At 41.0% G+C, this 21,558-nt stretch overlaps 3 protein-coding genes across 4 annotated transcripts; 1 reads left to right on the top strand and 2 right to left on the bottom strand.

Annotated features, from left to right (window-relative positions):
* Window positions 1-4,130: 4,130 nt before the first annotated feature.
* camk2n1 (calcium/calmodulin dependent protein kinase II inhibitor 1) lies at window positions 4,131-7,090 on the bottom strand. The gene is made up of 2 exons (XM_069157514.1): window positions 6,257-7,090; window positions 4,131-5,457 (listed from the first exon to the last, which is right to left on the bottom strand). The coding sequence occupies exons 1-2, from the start codon at window positions 6,423-6,425 to the stop codon at window positions 5,384-5,386; spliced, it is 243 nt and encodes an 80-aa protein (XP_069013615.1). The 5' UTR covers window positions 6,426-7,090; the 3' UTR covers window positions 4,131-5,383.
* A 1,340-nt stretch (window positions 7,091-8,430) lies between these two features.
* LOC138199335 (trypsin) lies at window positions 8,431-14,586 on the bottom strand. Of its 2 annotated transcripts, XM_069151363.1 has the most exons (5): window positions 14,240-14,379; window positions 13,171-13,330; window positions 11,212-11,353; window positions 10,595-10,861; window positions 8,431-9,140 (listed from the first exon to the last, which is right to left on the bottom strand). In XM_069151363.1, exons 1-5 carry the CDS (start codon window positions 14,295-14,297, stop codon window positions 8,967-8,969), a joined length of 801 nt encoding a protein of 266 aa, XP_069007464.1. In that variant the 5' UTR covers window positions 14,298-14,379; the 3' UTR covers window positions 8,431-8,966. The 2 variants fall into 2 exon arrangements, with proteins under 2 accessions (XP_069007464.1, XP_069007473.1); XM_069151372.1 differs by lacking the exon at window positions 13,171-13,330 and having other exon boundaries at window positions 14,240-14,586.
* LOC138199347 (serine protease 1-like) lies at window positions 11,216-20,690 on the top strand. Its single transcript, XM_069151384.1, has 6 exons — window positions 11,216-11,239; window positions 15,458-15,492; window positions 18,579-18,713; window positions 18,933-19,074; window positions 19,529-19,783; window positions 20,541-20,690. Exons 1-6 carry the CDS (start codon window positions 11,216-11,218, stop codon window positions 20,688-20,690), a joined length of 741 nt encoding a protein of 246 aa, XP_069007485.1.
* Window positions 20,691-21,558: the final 868 nt, after the last annotated feature.

Genomic DNA, 21,558 nt, shown 5'->3' with positions numbered 1-21,558 from the left:
TGCCACAATATTATTCAAATAGTAACTGCAGTGAATTAAACCTGCCATCACATTAACGACAATAACGGAGGATTTATTATGAAGCGTAATTTTGAGGATGTTCTCGCGGTGACGGACACTCAGGAAAAGGATGAGCTTGAATTAGAGGGGACCTGCATCTGCTGCATCTCTGTGATAACAGCATTAGTGCTCAGCATCTAAATATGCTAAACACGTAGCCTCAATTCAAGACAAGTCTGCATGTTTCACTGGTAATATTTGTTATGTAATCTGGAAATAAGAAGACATATTATCTTAATTAGATGAGAATAAATGTATTTATATTGTGTCTGTCATTTGTGAGTTAAATGGATAATAAAAGATTCTTCTTCTTCTTGTGAAGTCATATCCAATATTTTGATATTGCAGTACATCAAAATCTTTGTGAGGGACAAATAACAAAGACAAATTAAATGGACATCAAAGAGGACATTCAGCTAGAATGTCCTCAGACAAAGATAAAACTAGACCTTTGGAAACTTTAATAAATCCACAGCTGGATGAGGCTTCATCTGATGGTCTAGCACAGGATCTTAACAGAATTTTAGTTTTAGTCTGTCAGGAATCAAAGAGTGCATGCTGTCCAGTAGTATGTGAAACATAAAGCTGTGTGTGAGCTTTTCTCCAGGAGATGTGGTTAATAATTTCAATTACAAAAATTAAGTGATTAACATTTCCATGATTGATTTCTTACTTCTACTTCAAACACCCAATGTCTCTGGCCTCTTCTGACCTACAGGCACTCACTTAGCCTTTTTTTTAATCTTTTTTAATTTGAAAGTGGTCATTGAGAAAGCTCTGCAATCCACTGAAACAAGCAAACCAGTAAATCTGGAGGGCCTCATAGGCATGAAACATAGTTAAAATTGCACCATTTGTAACATATCTTTTTAATTTGTCTGTTATATTCAATAAAATTCCTAATGTTTGGGAATAGGACTTTGTCTTACCACTACTGAAGTCTGGTGATTTTACATTGCTAAATAACTAAAGCCCTACCTATCAATTGTCAGTCCTAGTTAGATCCTGGAAGCTTTAGTAGCTGGGCAATTTGAAAAAAATATAGACTGATAATATTCAATTTAACCACTAAGAAAACTCCAAACAAAACCAAACAAAGACATAAAAAAACAATCACACAAACCAACCCCCCACCCCCCCACCCCCCTCTCCCTCCAAAAAAAAAGAAGAAAAAAACAGGTAGCATCAGTATCAGTAGCACTAGAAGTTATACATCGGACTCTCTGGTTATGGGACAACAAAGAGAAGTTGTATTAATACAGTAGATCGTATAATTATTAAATACACACTAATCAGTCAAGGTTGTCCAAAATTGTATTTGCTGGTTTGATAATTATCTGTCACATAGTTGTGTTCAAGCTGACAGCCATAACCTCAAGTTTACTTACAGTAAATAATGTGAACCAGTAATCTGCCCTTGAGATTCTCTCAGTCATTGTTTACCTGCTGCTAATGGCTACTTTTATGAAATTGACACTGTTGTTTATTGCCGACACCCACGTAAATCCAGGATCTCTTACAGCTTCAACTCACCTTTGACAAAGCTGGCGTTGAAAGCTGACAAAAGAAAAACCTCTTAACTATATTCAACCCTTGAGCATGTTCCTTCTTATAAAAAAAAAAATCTTGATTCATCAGGGTTTTATCTTTCTTAAGTCTTTGTCTTCTTTAGCTTCATATCTAGCAACTTGTGGAAAAACTGAAGAAGGCTTTCTTCTGTTGCAGTTACTTCCCCTCCTTTGCTTAACTGTGAGGATGTGCTGTAAATGCGTGCTCTCTCTCAGTCCCTACAGTCCTTGGATACTGTAGCATAAAGCTCTTCGATTCACTTTTAATGGGAGGGCTCTTGATGTTTCTTGTACACCTAAATGGAAAGTTACTTTTTAACCTCCTGTAGATTGAAACCCTGGATTTAACTATGAAGCCATCCCTACCTATGTTATTACATAAAGCAGAAATGGTTTAGTAGCTTATATTAATAGTAACAATCGACTTATCAGAAGAGACTGGCACTGAGGGATTTATTCACTCATAAATCACTGAGAGCATGCTTTCATTTTCAATTATGTTGAATTTATAATACATACTTATGTATTACAATAATTATATATATATAAAAAACCACACAAATTATGATTTTTGTATCAGCAGAGCAGTCAGTCAGATTATTCAAACTGTAAAAGGAGAAACATCATACAGTATTGTAAAAGTCATGTATATATCTGTTGAAACTGTCTGATGCAGTGATTTAACCTGATGCTAGAGTTTGATGAAATGATCCATTAAAGTGTGCATTAAATGGGACACCTGTTCCTTCTTTGCTCAAATCTGCCACTTTGTTATCATGATTACCGACATGCAGTGTAATTTTGCTGTGTTCGTGACTGATGCACCTGCAATCCAGCAACTCTAACGGAGACTCTTTGGCATGTTTGTGACTCTGTTGACCCCCCTTATGCTGCATTGCCTTGAAAATCAACTCTACAAAGAAAATTGGTGTACTTACTGACAGTCACAGGTGTGATTTACGTTAAGCACTCACTGCCTGGACTGATGGTCTATCTTTTACAAAAAGTGCACAATTATGTAAAGTGGGAAGGAGAATTTCTTATAAAAGAAAGTCAAATACAAGAAAATGAAATAAACAAAGATCAATCCCCAACAGCTTGACTGAAGGGCAAAAAACAGTCAACATGCGGCACAAATTACAGCTTTAAAAATGACTCGGTATTTTCATGAATACATTTGGGGCTTTGATTTGTTGTAGGTCTCCTGTAACATCTTTCTGCCCCCCCCCCCCCCCCCCCCCCCGATTACATATGACTCATTAAGCCCTATAGGTTTGGTAGTTAGGAGTAGTATGTGAGCCTGTGTTGAGATTGAGCAGAGCTTAGTGCAGCTTTCACTGCATCATTTTGGATGAAAGGATCCACCACACAATCTTAAACCATTACTCCCAAAATGTAACATCCTCTGATCCTGTGTGACGGGATAGGCTGTTACTGCAGTAGGCACCGCTGTCATGGTTGACTGCCGTCTTGGAAGAAGGGACTATTTTGGCAGGATAATGCGGTCACGCCACTGAGTGAATAGGGGGTCTTGAGAGAAGAGGGCAGAGATAAGAGAATGGAGAACATTCCATTAAAGCTAGCGATGGTATCACGTCAAGGCTCGGGGAAGACTATTCTGCACCGAAAACCCACCGCAGCACCCATTGAGTGCAAGGTGCATCTGTTACCATGGTACCCGTCGCAGGCAGCCCCTTTCATGTCTGTCAAGATGGGAAGGGAGAGAGACTCGCAATATGTTAGTCTCGCCTGCAGTTGCAGCTGAAACGGACACGTGAGCGTCTACTGGATGTGTGCGCACGCTTTGGAGCTACATGTATGTGTTCCCAGCACACGTCTGGGCGGTCCGGGTTTAAGATGCTGTACGCTGACAGAGGCTAGTCACACAACATGAATCATTTAGTCACCACAGCAGAGCTGGAAATGTCACGTCTCGTCAGAGTTCCTCATGCCTCGGTGCCCCGTGCACCATTTACATCTCTGGCTACGGAGTTAAAGGGACGACTTCATTAAAGAGAGAAGCTGAGATTTTAAATGCAAACAGACATTTATTGCATTGGGAAGCAGTGGTGTACATGTTCCCCCAACAAAACCATTTGCAGTACTGTAGCATTTAGTGAGATCAGTCTGTTGTGCGGTTGTCCGAGCCGAGTGCCTCAATTTAGGACAAAGTGAGCGTCTCAGATTCTTGATGGGATTGTTTTGCTCATCATGCTTCACATTTCTGTCTCCTTTCATATCTGATCTTTTCCAAGGAATGGGATGCTACTTCCTCACAGTGGAAAACACTGCCTTGACCTTCCTTGGCAGCCAGATAGGCAATCCAGTAACAACAGGAGAAACTGTACAAGGAACATGTCCAAAAGTAAGCCGAACTGTCTGCTGTTGTCTTTCCGATACAAAACTATATTTTTGCGTTTTTGCTAGTTTTTTTTTTTTTTTTTTTAACATCGAGTACATCATTCCTTATTGTAAATCACAATCAACACTAACAATAAATAGTACTTTGTCATAATCTTTATTACAAGATATTAGGCCACTGTACAAATCAGTGTGAATCGTACAGTACAACGCAGAATTAAGACTGTTTCTCGAGGTTTGTCATTCAAAGCTGTATATGAGGTGCTTCAAGAATACACAAGAGTTTCAGAATTTCTGCCATGCATGCATGATTTCATATTTGCCATGCATGAGTTGGTATTTCAGTGTTTTAAGAAAGAGCCCTAAAAAATGGCAACCCAACGAAATAACAGAACTCAACATTAAATGTATAAAGCACAAAAAAGAACAAGTAATCCGGTACAGTATATCCCTCATGAGGTTTGGCACACACAATAATGCACAATGCAATATAAATAGTTTTATCAATAGGGTGTGTACAGTCAAGTTACAGTATCAACCAATCCAGGTGAAAGCCTGGGAAGCTTACAAACAGGTGGGAGGTACACGGTATATAAATGACTCGTTAGCTGCAAAGTATGGTAACAAAAAACACTCAGGCAACATCGAGAATTGTTAAGTGAAAAAAAATATCACTCGCATTTGCTCAAAGTTTTCTTAACATACAAAATAAAACACTCCCTCGGGCCTTCAGTCACTGCAAAAGACATATTCCAGAGGATCGATAATAAATAAAGTCTTCAACACAGAACAAACCAGTTTACCAATTCCCACTTTGTGCAAGAAAATATGGGCTACCCTTTCCATATTTACAAAGTCTGTTATTCATTTGCCCTCAATCAAAATGAAGAGCAGAAAGAATGGTACCATAGGTTTGATTGATAGGAGATAGGAGATAGGAGAAGTGTGTGCTTTAGTTTTTAAATTAGATCCATTTCTGTATCCTGTCCCTGATTTCTGTATTTCGACAGCATCACCTCCCTTCTTCACCCCCCTCCCCCCTCCTCTGTCTTCTCCTGCGTTTGGATTATGGCGAAACCCTGTAATCGAGGGTGTGTTTGTGTGTGTGTGTGTGTGTGTGTGTGTGTGTGTGTGTGTGTGTGTGTGTGTGTGTGTGTGTGTGTGTGTGTGTGTTTGGGGGGGTCCACCTGGGGGTCTCCTTTGCTGCCATCTCCCACCCCTGCCAGTGTGTGTCATCCAGACGGCCATGACCGACTGGGAGAGGAGGGTGTGGAAGAGCTGCTTGCTGCCACATGAGAGAAAGTGCTTATATACAGTGTCTTTGGATTAAAACTGGTAAATATCGCCATAAAAAATTTCAAGAGTGTCTTTTGGGGGGTGGTGAGCTGAGCGTTCTAAGCCTCTGCCGGGGTCTTCTCTGTTCCATTTTTCAGTGCTCCATCGTCTCCATTCTCATCCTCGATCACAACTGTGGATGACAGGGGAGAGAGTTAATGACGGGGGGGGGGGGGCTCATCTTAGTGTGGCGTCCTGAAAATGCACCACTGACTAACAGGAGGGCATTAAAGCCCACAATCATTAGTACTGCGCTGTATGAGCACAAGTGATGTGTGCATGCATTCGAGAGTAACAGAGAGTGGTACCATGAGTGTGTGCATCTGATGCACATTTGGAAATGTGTGCGCATGTGACTATGTGCGCATCTTTGTTGTGCACCTACAGGTGCAATTCTTACATGTCTGCATGTTTTTCCATGTTTGACCATGTTGTATTTGTGCACTACTGTACATGCAAGCGAGTCCCTCTGTCAGAGCATGTATGTGCCATCACATGGGAGCCTCACTTCTCAAGGACTATCTCCAGGGTTTTTATCAGGAATGCAGGACACAAAAGCAAACACACAACCAAACGATTTTTAGCACTGAAACACAACAATCTGAATTACACGACGTATAAAACTCAATCATTCCAGCCATTCATTGGGGAGAGAACATTCGGCACAACTCTGAGAAGCAACATTCAGAAGGCATTTAACAACACGCACTGCGCATCCAACTTGTGTTGCAATGCGAATAGAATATTTAAAAACCCACACAATGCACAGGCATGCAAACAATAGATTTGATCTGTGATACACACTATGTCAAGGCAACAGAGCTGCAGTTCTGGTTTCACATGGAAATATCCTTAATTATGGTGCACTAGTAACCAATGTGCGCATTCACCACATCACCATACGAGCGAAAACGCCTTAATTATATAATTACCCCGTTTGCTCCTGCCTATTTGTCCGAGTTTTGGCGGACGTTTGTTCTGTGAGCCATTGAAGAAGTTGTTGGTGTCTTGAAGACGACAGGTGAAGGAAAGGTGTCCCTCGTCGCCCTCATTTCCATAATGACTCATTTTTTCTTCGTTGAAAGGCAGCACTTCCGACATCTCCAAATGCGTCTTTATCACCAAGGCGCACCAGCTGAAATGTATAGCTCGCCGCCAAGCTTGAACCAGGTGGTCTGTAACAAACAAAAGGGAGGAAAAAAAACAATGCAATCTGCTGGCACGACCTAGCCCTTTCTGTTTACCTCGAAGACACGTGTCTGCCTCCGAAGGTACGCAACAGAAATAAGAGTAAATCAAAAATGTCCTCAATTTCCCCGCTCGTGGAGCTTCGGCAACATTATTCAAAGATTCCAGAGGTTTTTCTGTCTGTGCGTATTGCTTTGGAAATGGAGGCGCACATACAATGGAGCCGTGAAGCGCCCGCTGGTTTCGAGCGGCTGAACCCGTCGCACGGAAAATCTGAGGAAGAAATGCAAATTGAGGAGCGATGCAAAACACGGATCCCGGGGAGACCTGGCGAGGGAGCTGTACGGGGGTTTTCTGGCGCAGCCCAGACGAGCGTCCAGTTGGAGACGTGGTGTGCCAATGCTCCACTCTCCGGGATCTAGATGCAATCAAGTAAATGGCGATTTTAAATTCAAAGATGGCTCATAAATGTGAACCAATTCAGAGCTTAGAAAAACGTCGTTTTCGCGCCACCACTCGACGACTCAGGGATAATAAACGCTCAAGTCTCTTTAACAATTTTACAAATTTTGCTTTGCATTTGCCAAGGAGGGGTTTTAAAGTGGACGTATATCCACCAAGTCAGAGCTCACCAGAGGATGGCAGTATTTTCATAGGCTGGGATTTGACTTTTGGCCCCGTGGCGCACTTTGTGTTCCGTGCTGAGGCCCTGCACTGTTTTCACCACACTTTGAACTGCAATATCAATGCGGATGGGTTGGATGAACGTGTATTCGCCGAATACAGCACCGAATAGGTGTTTTAAAGGGAAATCCATGCAATCCAGATTAGAGAGGGGTCCAGGTTTTCCTCCCATTGGATAATTTTCATAATTTAGCTAAATATCAAAGAAAGTCTTTAAAAAAATATGACACAAAAACCAGCCTGAAAATCTCTTTTGATAAGACACTGATTTGTAATAGACATATTGATAATGTAATCATACCTACAAAAAAAAGATCCATTTTGGTGTCATGTTGGCACTGAAGGTGTAAAGTTTCGAGATCATAAAGTGATGTGAAAACCAGTTCCTCCTGGGATTTATTTTATCTAAAGGATGAAATAAATTCTCTGGGTTCTACGATTTACATTAATCTGTCTTCTGTAGGGACAGAACAAAGGGGTGTCTTCACAGAACAGATATGATTGTGGGGTAATGGATGGGTAGTCAGTCTTGACATGGACTATTCTTTCTCAGAGTAACTTAACCAAATATCATTACACAGACAATGAAATGAAAGATGAGACCCGGGCCTGCAGCAGAGCTAACTTTTATATGCTGTCAACTATTCATACAGGAGGTGCAGCTGTGATACAACTACTCCCTTTGGGCTTTAAGGTGGCCATGATTTTATCACAGGTTTCACCTTTCATATCAGAACATGTCAGCAACAACTCTTTCAGCTGGACGAATATTTTTCCACATGTGGTTATACGATCATTTGAATTGGCTGGGAGTATTCAAGCTGCCAACCAATCAAGATGAGTATATTAAAATATTAATTTGTAAAGTAAAGGTGAGAGTTAGATTGTTAAACCTACAGAAACAAAAGCACAAGTGGAGAACAGTCTCAAAGGCTGTGAACTGATCCAAAGATTGTAAATATGAGCTAATATTCGCCAACATTTGCTATTGGACTCAGTATGAGTGTGCAAGGGTGGTTAAACATAGCAAATTCTTTTATTCAAAAACTCAGATAATCTTCTCCATCAGGCCTGCGTGGGTGTGGTTTGATCAGGTTTTGGTGACAGTGGCCTCAAAAAATAAACAAATGACTCCATGAAGCCTCGTGTTATCAGATTCTAAATCAAGTGCTGCGAAATCCAGATTTTTTTTTATTTTTTTTGCATGAAAGTTTGAAAAGTCCCCATTTTTCCCATCTGCACCTTGACTACATCAAACCAGATAAAAACACATACAGACATTGTGAAATAATGTGTGAAATAACTGAAAATGTTGTGTTTGTGTACGACCTTAATACTAAAAGAACAGATGCACAATTTAAAAATGGAAAATTATTTTTTTGCTGATCATAAACATGCAAGAAGTCAACCTAAAACCAAACATGACTGCAGACTTTCAGCACTTAACTCTGACACAACTCCACACCTTCTCTAAATTCTTATATTTATTGCCATTACAGGGTCATTTTGTGAATATGCTGGAATCACATGTACAGCAGGTGTATGAAGTGTACACTGTCCCACATTTACTGTAAATGACCAGAAACACAGTGTTTACAATGAGTTTATTTCTAAATATGAGATGCAATAACTTTATTTTGGTAGTGAAAACATGTGAGGAATCAGAGCAGGGTTTCATCAGACCAACCTCTGATCCACGGTAGCCTAAACATTTTAAAGGACATGACTTCTGACAGTCACTAATGGCTACTTTCAGTTGTATCGTGATCTTCACCAGTTTGTGGAGCAGCGTCGGAATGAGCCGTAGATAGTTTGATCTATCCAGCGGCGGAATCTGGACACGGCCGTGTAAACTCCTGGAAACTTAGCATCACCGCAGCCGTTGCCCCAGGAGACCACGCCATAGATCCGGCCGCTGCACACCAGCGGCCCGCCTGAATCTCCCTGCAAGCACAAGACCACACCCTCTTACAGTTACCATGTCACAATGTGCCTCATTAAAAGCTTGTCTGAGCCTATGCTCTGTGGGCAAAGGCGTGGTACACCCTGCACAGGTCACCAGTCGATCACAGGGCCAACACATAGAGACAGACGGAAACAAAGACCATTCACACCTAAGGGCAATCTGTAGAATCACCAATTAACCTGAGGTGCATGTTTTTGGATGGTGCAAGGAAGCCGGAGTACCCAGAGAGAACTCACACAGGCACAGAGAGAACATGCAAACTCCGCACAGAAAGCCCCAGGCCCAGATTCTAACCCACAATCTTTTCGCTGTTTCGCGACAATGCTACCCACTGCACCACTGTTAAAACACAATAACGTCCTATTCCCAAAATGTAACAATATAAAGTCAATGAGTTTTCCAACACAAATGTACTAAAATAGACACTTCTTTACAAAGAAAGCACCTGCAATCAACGTTTTTCACATATAAAATGTACCTGTTAGATTTAAAATGTGAACTGCTACATTTATCGTATAAATTGTCAGTTGTCTTAACCATGTGAATTGAGCTCATATATAAGGCTGTTTCACATATAATAAACCCCTCGGTCTCATCTGGACACATCACATAAAAAAATTAAAAAAAACATTAAGTAGATGTTCTTCTTTCAGAAAGGTCTGACAATTACATACCTTCATATTTAAGTGAATCTTATGTGAGCTTGTGGCTTTTTAAGGATGAGGTCATTACAACACATTAGATCTGGCCAGCAGAGACTTTAGATTTAAAGCTGACCAAATATAAAAGGCTGGTCTACATTCCCATTTGGAAAAAGCCCAGTTTATTGTTATTTTCTTTCATAGTTTCAAATAAAATATCTTGGAGTCCTTTATCATTTGCACATGGAAAAGCCAAACACACAAAGTTGGCTGCAGAGTTAAATAAAGCACTTTTTAATTAGTCATTCGGTTCTTTACCTGAAGCAAAATATAGCCTACTGGTATGTCACACGTTCAATTTCACGTCATTTTTCTCTCACATCACAGGCTGGGCAGAAGCTCTTTAACGATACAAATAAGCAGGCTGTTGTTTGCATGAGTTTACCTCAAAAATTCTCAGTCAGGTTTTTTAGTCCTGATGCTATTTTAGGGACTTTTTTTCTGCCTCTGCTGCAACTATCACAACTAATATCATTCTTGAGGATGGAGTGCCACGTCTGCTTAATGAAAGCCTGTAGCTGAACCAACACTGACATGATGAACTGTATCCTCGTATTATCAGGGGGAGGAGCTTCCCAAAACGGTGTTACAGTTGTTCTCTCGTGTGAGATGATGAAGAGAGGATCAGCTTGTGCTACCTGATACTACCTTGGGGAATTTATTATGACAAATTGGATTGAGTTGTGGTCTTTTCAGCAGCTTAATTATTTTAGTGATAGTGTCCTGAGTACCTTGCATGCATCTTTTCCTCCAGTCCTGTAGCCAGCGCAGATCATGTTTGCTGTGATGTTTCCGTCAAAAGAGTCGCTGCTGTTGCACCTCGCAGCTGAAACAATGGGCACCGTCACCGTCCTGAGCGAGACAGGGCCCTGGCCTCCGCCCAGACTATGGTAGCCCCACCCCGACACCCGACACACGTGGCCTTCGACCACACCTGTCCCCTGTCTGGGAAGAGGTGCCAGCGACACGTATTTGTTCAGAACCATGGGGGCCCGTAACTGGATGGGAAATCAGAGGACAGTTTCCACGCGGGCATGTAAGGAAAGAAAAAGCAGGTCAATTATAAAGTTAATCATTACCGAAATATACAATGTTGTCCTTATAATTAGTATGAAGCAAAAGAGAATTATTATCATCTCTTCTGGACCACTGTTTGGTTTTCCAGCCCTAAAACAACGCTCCAGTCAACTCACGGTCAGAGCAGCAGCAGGGAGCTATTTTTAGCAGGAAGCACTAATGCACGCTACCTGTCCAGTATCAAACAGCACCCAGACAGAGCTAGCAACGTTATTATTACATTATATTATTGTAAACATTGATAAGATGGCTCTCTCCGTTTCTGCAGTACCTTGATGAGCATGATGTCAGCGTTGTTGGTGCTCCTGTTGTAAAGCGGGTGGCTGACCAGCCGCTGGGGTTTGGCGTACTGCTCAGTGCCCTCGAAGACGTTTACTTTGTAGTCGCCCGCTACTATCATCATCTGCTCGGCCCTGAGAGAAAACACATTTCCGTTTTACATCACATTCATCAACAAAATCCGCACAAACTGCACATGATGTTTTAGCTTTTCATTTTTTTTTATTTTTGTAGTGTATCACTGAGTGATATAAAAGACAAAACAAAGTCTGAGCTCAGAGTACATTGGTTTGACCATGACCACCATGAACTGTTGGTCTGCCAGGGAACAACGGCGTACTGTGGCCAGGCAGGACTGGGACGGTACAACAGAATCAGGTCCAATTTCCTGGATGCACACAAGATTATCACTTCACTGTCTCTGTCTCTTTCTCTTAACCACACACTGACGATGCACCAAGGTCAGCTGACTCTTGGGCATCTGTGTGCTGTTTGACTTCCCACTGGCCTGTATAGAGGCTTACTTTGTGTCGCGATCACGTTGTGACGTTACCTTCCTGTAGCAGAGTGAATGTTTGCTTTCAGGCATCTGTTTGGACCATCTGCTCACAATATAAAATCACGCCAAGTGAGCCTCCATACAGGGATGACTAGTCCTCTGAAAAAATGCCAGGAGACTGTCACTGGGTGTGAAAATGTTTCAAAAACAGTTTCAGACACAACTGTCAGGTCACATTTTAGATTTGTAAGAAAAGTACACTGGTGTACAGCCGTGATTTATGGCTGATAGACCTTGATTTTAACCCGTTTTTGACTAATAAAACAGAGAAAACACTGGACGTCACAAAGTAAGCAGAGGTTTGAACTTCTTCCTCTCTGGTCCTCTTTTTTGAAATTCATTACATAAATATTTGTATCACTTTTCATGTGACAAAATATGATGGCACCACTATAAACACTTTTTATTTCCAACACGGTCGGACAATACAGCAATATAAGTACAAACAAGTTCTTCGCTAGCATAGCTTGGGCTTTGATTTAGCCTAGTAGCAACGTAAGTTGCTAACATTTGCTAATTAGCACTAGAGTGGTAAAGGTAATGTCCTTATGTTTGCAGTTATCCTGTCATGTTGGACCAATAAAAGTTTTTACAATATCTGATGGAGCAAACTAAAAGGAGCAGTGCGTAGGATTTAGTGGCATCTAGTGGTGGGTCTGTAGATTGCAACCAACTGAACACTCCTTACTTTCAAGTGCATGAGAGACTCTGCGGTGGATGCAAAAAATGCAGAAGGCCATCTCTAAAGCTAATATTTGGTTTGTCCCCTCCGGGCTACCGTAGTAACATGGCAGAGTAAAATGAGGGTTTCTGGGATAGAGGGCCTGCTTCCTACGTAGATATGAAGGACTCATTCCAAAGTAATGAAAACCGAACAATTCTTAATTTCAGGTGACTAAACGCAAATATAAACATAAAATCATATCCAATTTCTTCCAATAGTTCCATTTAAATCATACATACTGATCCTTTAAAACAAAGGTGATCTCCAAAGTCATATGGTTTCATTATGAGGGAAAATAAAGGCTTGTATGAATTTTCTTTGAAATCCATGCAATAGATGTTGAGATATTTGATTCAGACCTCATAGTAGCACAAAAGAAAAATTCACTTAATCACGCAAAAGTGTTAGGAGCATTAGGATGCACATAGGCGCCACAAATATCTACAGGAAACTTCATGTCAATCCCTTCAGTAAATGCTGAGAAATATTACGGTGACCGACCAATCACAGAGGGCGGCTAGCTTGGTTGACATTTTTTAGGGCATACAGACTATAACATGTAACTTCCCCAACATAGAAATAAGGAAACTGTGGTTTTGGGAGTTTTCAACCAACAACAACTGCACAAAGGTGAACAGGCATTGAAGATAGCCATTGAACCTTCTCACCCGATGTTACAATGAGCTGCAGTCAGCACCCAGAACCTGTGAATGAGTGATCCGCCACAGAAGTGTTGGCCGCTGGTGCTCTGCAGTGACACGATGTATCTGATGGAGTTTGGTGCAGCGGCGTGACCACCTACTATACGGCCCTGCGTGAGCACACGGCCTGTAACACACAAACAGTGGCAAGGCAAGGAGGAGCATTAGCTGTTTCGGCAAGTGAGGAGGGTGGTTAGTGGTTTTCTGTCACCTGGGAAGCTGCTGCATAATGAAGGTAATGCAATATAGCTTGACCTTCTAGTGTCACCACCTCACTCTGGGCTCTGAAACATTCAAGTGGGGAATTTTCAGGCGTGCCTTGCAACATCTCGACTACTGTACACAGTTGGAGATATGGGGCGAACTGTGGGAACTATTTCCTGCAAACATCTACAACAGTGGGCAGAGATATATTCTATATTTTTGATTGACACTTCTTTTTTTTTTTTAAGGAGTATCTGCAAACTTTAAACTGTAAATTAGAAGAAAGCAATTTAAAGGAATAGTTCAACATTTTGGGGGAATCTGCTTCTTTGCTTTGGATTGGAAAACAAAGGAAACAGACAAAAACATATTCATCACTTTCTATGTACCAGACGAGTTTACAGGCCAGCAGCTGGGAGCCTGAGAAGATCCGTCTCCCAACTGAGAAGTATGACAAAAAAAAAATCTCAGTAAAATGCAGAATTCTAGTTTTTGTTTTTGCACAAATTAAAGAAATGCAATATAACAAACTAAGTGAGCTTAAGAGGTACCGGTAGGTGGATTTTGTAATTTTAGTACCAAGTCTTACTAGTTGTTTCCCATCTGTTTCCAGTCTTCATGCTAAAGCAAATTTGACAAAAGTCCTTTCAAATTAAAAGATAGATACATGTAAATAAAGATATCTGCTTCATAAAAAGTCCCACTGCCTGCTTGTTGTTGCTGTTGGTAAGCAAGAAAAGAAAGTGCCAATTTTTATTTGTTCATGCTAAAACCTTTAGTAATTTGTAATTTGTTTGTATATCCAATACAAAAACAAAAAAAAAGTACTTACTGTGAACTGTCATAAGATCCAGGAGCACACAACAGAACCACATGAGCAGGTTCATCATGGCAGAAGAGGTCTTTATCCTGCACCGTACCAGCAGCTGAACCACTGCAGCCAGACAACCAGTGTCCTCTGCTCCTGTCTGCCAGCCCAGCCTGCTCAGTCATTCCTCTCTGGAAACGGCGAGAGTCGGTCACATCAACCTTTATCCTCAAGTTTCCTCTGGAAAAAAAAAATAAAGTTTTTCATTTCAATGTTCGTCAAGAAGCAGCAGGGTCCATCACTGTGGCATTGATTGAGGAGGAAAAGGAGACGAGAGCGCAACAAAGTTCACATTCAAGAAGTATCTACTATCACGACTCTTTCTACTGACCCTCCTCACTTGCCGAAAGACCTTACATTGTTGCCATGGCAACACAGGGTACTGTGCAGAGCAGGTTCATCTATACTGTATCAGCACGCTCTGTCTGTGTCATCATCCAGGCTTATCCCTGTTGAAATGTCTCAATGGACTACTGTGTGTGTGTGTGTGTGTGTGTGTGTGTGTGTGTGTGTGTGTGTGTGTGTGTGTTGCATTGCTTTGTTTTCTAGCTCTGAGGAGATTCATGTCTAAGTCAAGACAACACAGAAGTATCCACACACAAGTGTTTGTCTGTGTGCCTGTGAGTCATCGGCCATCATTGAATCGGTGTCAGCAATGATGATTACTCATCATCATCATCATCATCATCATCATTATCATCATCATCGTCAGCCTTATGGCAAGTCAGCATCCTGCACCGCATGGGGGGTGAATCTCGCCTGACCTCCTCTTGTCCCACATTTACAGCGAGCTGAATAATTGATGCTTCACCCGGTGGAACGGGAGAGGCGGCTTTGTGCGGCCTCCCACCATCACATGTTTTTAACCGGACTTCACAGACACTCCACGTCAGACTTACAGCAATCTTCTTTTTTCTGTTTCATAAATAAAGACAAAGCAAAGATGACTCAAGCAAATCTTTAGTAAATAATAAAAAAAAATCTAACCTTCAACCAAATGATAATGCGACTTACCCTGTGCCGTACCTTGTAATACAAAAACATTTTGTGTTATTTGCACAGGATATTTCTGCCATCATCCCAGTGCAATGAACGTAAATGGAGATTTATATTATAGCAAGGGCTTTAAAGCTGCAACTCTTTAAACTGGTGATTTGGTGAAGTTGTACCACGGACGCAAAGCTCCACCTGGTGGTCCGCAAAAGTCTCGCTGAAAGGCCTTGCAATTGCACTCCAAATACCCAAATTGTCATTTCATTTCATTTTCATACAGACAATAGTTACTACATAAACACATCCCAGTACAGTGACGTAAAAATTTAATGTTAATCGTTTAAATAATTTAGGAATAAAGTTTGCTTTAGCTTAGTGACGTGTAGGGTGATGACCCATAACGTCCAACACTAATGTTAGCTCAGGTTTCTGCAGTGGGAAGCTTAACATGTGAAATCTGGTTTGGTACATAGTGGTGGACAATCTGAAAAGTTTGGGAGTGATTTTAATTCATGCCAAAAGGGCCTCACCTTTGTGCAAAGCCAGGTACAGTGTAGGAAGGAGCCGACCTCTACACCACACCTGAGACACATTTCTGACAATTCAGGTTTGGATTTCTGTAGCTTCTGTGGGGTGAGGTACAGTTGATGAAGAAAATTATAATTTACAAGTCTGTACTGGGCATTAACCGTTGCTGACAAACTGTTTTAACATAAATCTGACCAGAGTTGTTCATCAATTCATCAATCAAGTTGTTTTTAATATTCTATGAAAACATGCAGATTGATTTTCTTGAAAGGTGTTAGATGACAAATTTGATACCACTTTTAAAAATATTATTTTCTTCATGACTCCAGGAAGTTCCTGCTCCTGCCAAGAGATAGTCCACAGCACATGACTCTCCAGGAAACCAAAACGTGTCGTTCTTACATTTTGTTTTGATGTGTCTTCGTCATTATGAACCGACTATGAACACAGTGCAAACATATAAATCAGAAAAAAAAATGGCATGCAGTCTTTTTATATCGACACAAAAGTGTGCTTAAGGAAAAAACAAGTCTCCGTGTCCCGTCTACATTTCTGTGACACGTGGTGCTCAGACATATCACTGCCATGTCTAAATTGCACATGCAGTTTTGTGCAAGGCATCTTTCTCAGTCTCACTGCACACACACAACACACACACATACAACACACACAGACACACACACACACACACACACACACACACACACACACACACACACACACACACACACACACACACACACACATATACAAAGGCATCCCGTTTGTCATATCAACGTTGCACCTGAGGGAGAGCGGAGCGCTCTATCGTCTTTCACCCTCACAGCTGGAATGACACCTTGGGGAGGGTAGAGTGAATGGAGGCTGAGTTACAAACCCACAAAAACACCGCCATGTGTGGGAACTCCAAATGGAAAACAACTGCTGGGAACCATTTATGCGAGTGACTCCTGAGGGCGATGAAACAGACTGGGCGAGAAGAGAAAGGAGCTACACCACAGTGAACCCCAGCTGGATCAGAGTTATCAACACAGACCAGACAATAGCAATGACATAGCACTATTTTTTCCCCCTTCAAACATGACTGTTTTACTTTGACTCTGAGACGGTATGAGGGGGGAACAGAAGTACAAAAGACTTCCACGGACACTATCAGCTCCATTTAACAGCATTTCTGAGAAAACATTTTCCTCGTTCAAGCAAAGAATAAATGCTTTTATGTTCTGCCACATCTCAGGTTGATGGTGCACTAGAGGGCAAATATATCATGCTCAGCCATCATGCTTTATACTCACGCTTTTGTCCCGCTCCGTCAAACATTATTGTATAGAGCGACAACATGTCGGGCAAGTATATTCTATCATTTCTCTGGCCTGTTGGGTTTCATCTCTGTGAAGCTCCACTTTGTCTCCACCACTGAACAATAGGCTGAAGCTGTGAGAACAAAGGCCCAAGAAAGAAAGGTATAATGAAAGAGAATACTTTTTTTTTCCTGTACTAGGTCAGAATCTCTCCTTTCTGTGTGTGACGGAGACATTTAGGTAAATGGCGGATAATGGTGGGGAATAATAAGAGTGACAGGCATGGATACAGTATAAAAGAGGCCAGGGGGTTCTCCAGCTTTGTCCTGCACGAGAGGATTGTGTCAGAGTGTGTTAGAGTGCCACTGTGTGTATGCTCGACTATCGATAAGGTGAGGCAGCTTTGTGTATAACAGCGTTTAGTTTACTTGTGTATTATTGTTCATTAGCTGTGGAATAAGGGTCAGACTACCAACTGATTGTGTAATAGAAACGTTTAATCAGGTTTTAGTTTTTTTTTGTGGCAAAAATGAGTCCGTTTAAACTTGACACAAGTTAGAAAAACGTATTTTTAATAGAAAAACTCTTCCCGTGTTTATACTTATTTTTTCTAAACTATGCAATTGTAATTATACATTTTAAACCACTGAACAGAGATGAGCTTTGTTGTCAAAGATCATGTCTTAATGCTCACCAAATGTTGAGACATTAAAATTGAAAACTACGTGAGAAAAGAAAGGTGTTGGGGTCGGTTATCTAACACTAAACAAAAATTTACAAGGAAATTCAATCAAAAGGATTTTTTTTCCCAAATAAAAATTATTTTTATCACAAGAAGATTCCGACTCACTCTGCAAGACCCGATGTTCAGTCAAGAAACCGCCTGTATTTACACAGTATTTAAGAATCATTTGGACATTTCATGCACTGTGAGACTTCTCTTGCACTCTAATCGGATCCTTTGGAAGAACAATCAGAGCAGGAGTGAATATATTTATGCTGTTAAATAATGTGAGACCGTTTCGAATTTTGACTACTTTGGTTATTGTGGTTGATAATCCAGGACAGATTAAAACTAATATTACCTTTTATGTATTATACGTACAAAGGGAGTGCAATATAATGTAGAATGCATTGGATTTAAAACCTCTTTCCAGGATTTTTACCATTTTATGACCTGCGATATTGACCAACGCCTTTGTTTGTTTCTCATTTTCTTTTCAGTAGCTACCATGACGAACCCGGCTCCATCCTGTCCCCTCTTACTGGTCCTCCTGCTCGTTGTTAACCTGACAGGTGAGAACTGACGGTGTTAACTACAGAGAATACAATTTAATTCTGTCCTTTTGACACATGCATTTAACTCTGGGGAAAGATGTAAAGATAATTCAGTGCTACAGAATAGTGAGATGTTTGACATGAGCTAATCTGCCTCTGTGTGTCTGACCTCCTCCCCGGCTCCCAGGTGTGTACGGGTTCAGAATCATCGGTGGTACAGTGGTTCAGCCTCACGCCATCAAGTATCAAGCGTCCCTTCTGTACAGGAACTCTCACTTCTGTGGAGGCACCCTCATCCACAAACAGTGGGTGGTGTCTGCTGCCCACTGCTGGAGACCGTGAGTTACTGCAGCTTTCCACCTGTTGAACCCAAACTGAACATCCACTGAAGCTATGGAGCATTAAAATCTCAAATCTGTGAGGTAGAAAGAATATTTGAATTATAATTCAACAGAAAAGTCACTGAACCACTTATATGTGACTTTGAAAGAAATGATAGATTGTCTGATCAATCGTCAATAAACAAGTTCCATCTTGGCTTTTGCCTTCTACTGCAGGAGCCACATGATCGAAGTGGTCCTGGGTGACCACAGCATCACCGAAGCGGAGGGATTCGAGCAGATATTCAACGTCTCCTTAGTCACCAGACACTACCAGTACAGATACTGGCTGCTCGACAACGACATCATGCTGCTTAAGGTAAGAGACGACCTTGGGTGTGACACAAAGACGCTAGATCACATGTAGTGTGATCGATTTTTTTTTTTTTTAATACTGAAATATAACTGTTTACTCAAATATTAATTTCAATGCTAGGAGCACGGGTTCTGAGTGATATATTGTACCAAGTGTCAGTCATGAGCCAGTCACGGGTCAGCAGTGACATGTCAGGGGTCCACTCCCCAGCTGATGGGGGGGTTGCATGCATCTTAATTACAGTACATTTAATTAATCTGATATATATATATATATATATATATGTATTGCTCCCTGAATCCACCAACCCCCCTGAATCTACCAACATAAACACACTGCGGATTCCAGGTTGCATGATAAAGTGTGACTGAATCATGTTTCATAATGTGAATGGAGAATGTACACAGTAGTTGCCCTCTATGTTGCCTGATTGAAGGATCTGCTCTCTGTGGGTCAGTTAGACCGTCCAGCTATCATTAATGCCATGGTCGAGCCGGCCTCTCTGCCAGACAGGGACTCACCCCTGCTGAACAACTTCGCTCTGTGCACGGTCAGTGGCTGGGGGTTGACTTGGGTCTACGGCAGTCTGTCACCTGAACTGAGGTCTGTGGATGTGGAATACTTCTCCGATTGCTGGAGGTACTACTACTTCAGGATCACAGAGAACATGATGTGTGCCGGCTATCGCAGTGGGGGGAAAGACTCCTGTCAGGTGAGTGTGGGTGAACATTTGAGAGGGACATATTTCTTTTGGGGATGGTATGAACTGAAAATTATAGTAGTTATTGTTCCAGGTAGTGAGATAACATGTTAAAGTTTAATACAAATCTTTAGTAAAGGATTCCTGAGACTCATTCATTGTTTACATTATTAAAGCTGCATTAATTGATTTTTTTTTTTTTTTTTTTTTTTTTTTTTTTTTTTTATCACATGGGAGCAAAGTAACAAGCTGTTAACAGGTTGCTGACATATTATCACCTTATAAAGTTAGCAGAAATGTTAGCAAATAGTTGTGGAGTATTTCTGTCCACTTGATAAATTTAGGGCCCAAATTCATGGTCCTTGCAGATCTGTTTTCATCTTCACCAGCCCCTGACAATAATGTCCTCCTTAGCTACTAAATGCTCTACTATATTCACCAGCTTCCTGCTAAATGATCCAATTTTTTTTTTTTTTTAAAGGAACAAAATAATCCATACAGAGGGGAAAAACTACAAAGTTGGTGCTAATTGTCTCTATTTGTTACTACAAGAACCATTTTCACTTTTTTCATAGTCCAATTAATAATACAAAAATATTGATGAGGGAAGCTATAAAGTTTTAGAGTCAGAAAACAAGCACACATTTTCACTTATGACACAAAATTTAGATTTCATTACATTAAAACCTATCTTATGTTAAAATGTGTTACACTACACCCTAATAAAGAAACCCTCTGAAGACTTTTTTCCTTACTTCTCCCTCCTCAGGGTGACTCGGGAGGACCTCTCGTCTGTAACGGTAAATTTGAAGGTATTGTATCTTGGGGCATTGGCTGCGCTTACGCTTACTACCCCGGCGTCTACACCAAGGTCAGAAACTACCTGGGATGGATCAACTGGGTCATCCAGAACAGCTAATGATACTCTGAACGACGAGCTCACTGAAGACTCCGCTGTGATGAATATCTGAATGGCTCCCAAAGGCCTCAATGGATATTTTAGTTTCGTCTTTTAAATAGCACTTTTCTACAAACAAGAATGTATTTGGTCAGACTATATTACCAGGCGCCTACACCCCATGATAGTGACCGTTTTCACCTGATCATTCTCATTAATATAAAAAACAAATCTGACATTATTTGTTCAGCTAAATGCACTTTGTGTTTTATAGTTATTATAAGTGTTTTTCAGAAGTGATGTCAAAACACGTAACAGATCATTTTTGCTCTTTGAATCCTCCATTTTTCCACTTACTCAAAACAAAACTGGACTTGATAAATAAAGATACATATTTTCTCAGACTGCCTCCTCAGTTTTTGGTCCTTTAGTGCACACACGGGGACAAAAGCAATCTGGAAAATAGTTTTCCACACTTTTAGTCAGATGATTTTATGTGAGAATGATGAAAAGAAAATAAGATGAGTTTTATTTTCTTTGCCTGTGGTTTAAGAAGTATTTACAACGTCATTTACAACGTCTTTTATAACATCTTTTACGACGTCCATATGTCCTTATCTTGTGACCTACAACTGAACTCAGATGTAAAGGGAATGGGGGTGGATGTCAACTGCTTGTCACACTGTATAAAAGCTGCCCTACGGAGGAGAGACGTTGAGCAATGCTGGACATCCTTCTTTGAGTGTACACGTATTTGCTCCTTCTTGCAAGAATAAATGTCCGATGTGTTTGATTTTGAATCCAGCCTCTGAGTAATTTTTCTAACAGAGAACTACCCAACCCTCTCCTTTAATGTCAAGTCTGCTCAAAACTGTTCACAGACAGTGAC

This window comes from Embiotoca jacksoni, unplaced genomic scaffold, assembly GCF_022577435.1.
Source record: "Embiotoca jacksoni isolate LCO1_2020_lvr unplaced genomic scaffold, fEmbJac1.0.p SCAF_1, whole genome shotgun sequence".
In the NCBI taxonomy this organism is placed as follows: domain Eukaryota; kingdom Metazoa; phylum Chordata; class Actinopteri; family Embiotocidae; genus Embiotoca; species Embiotoca jacksoni.
The sequence above is the reverse complement of the archived record's forward strand: the minus strand, read 5'-3'. Positions and strand labels throughout refer to the sequence as shown.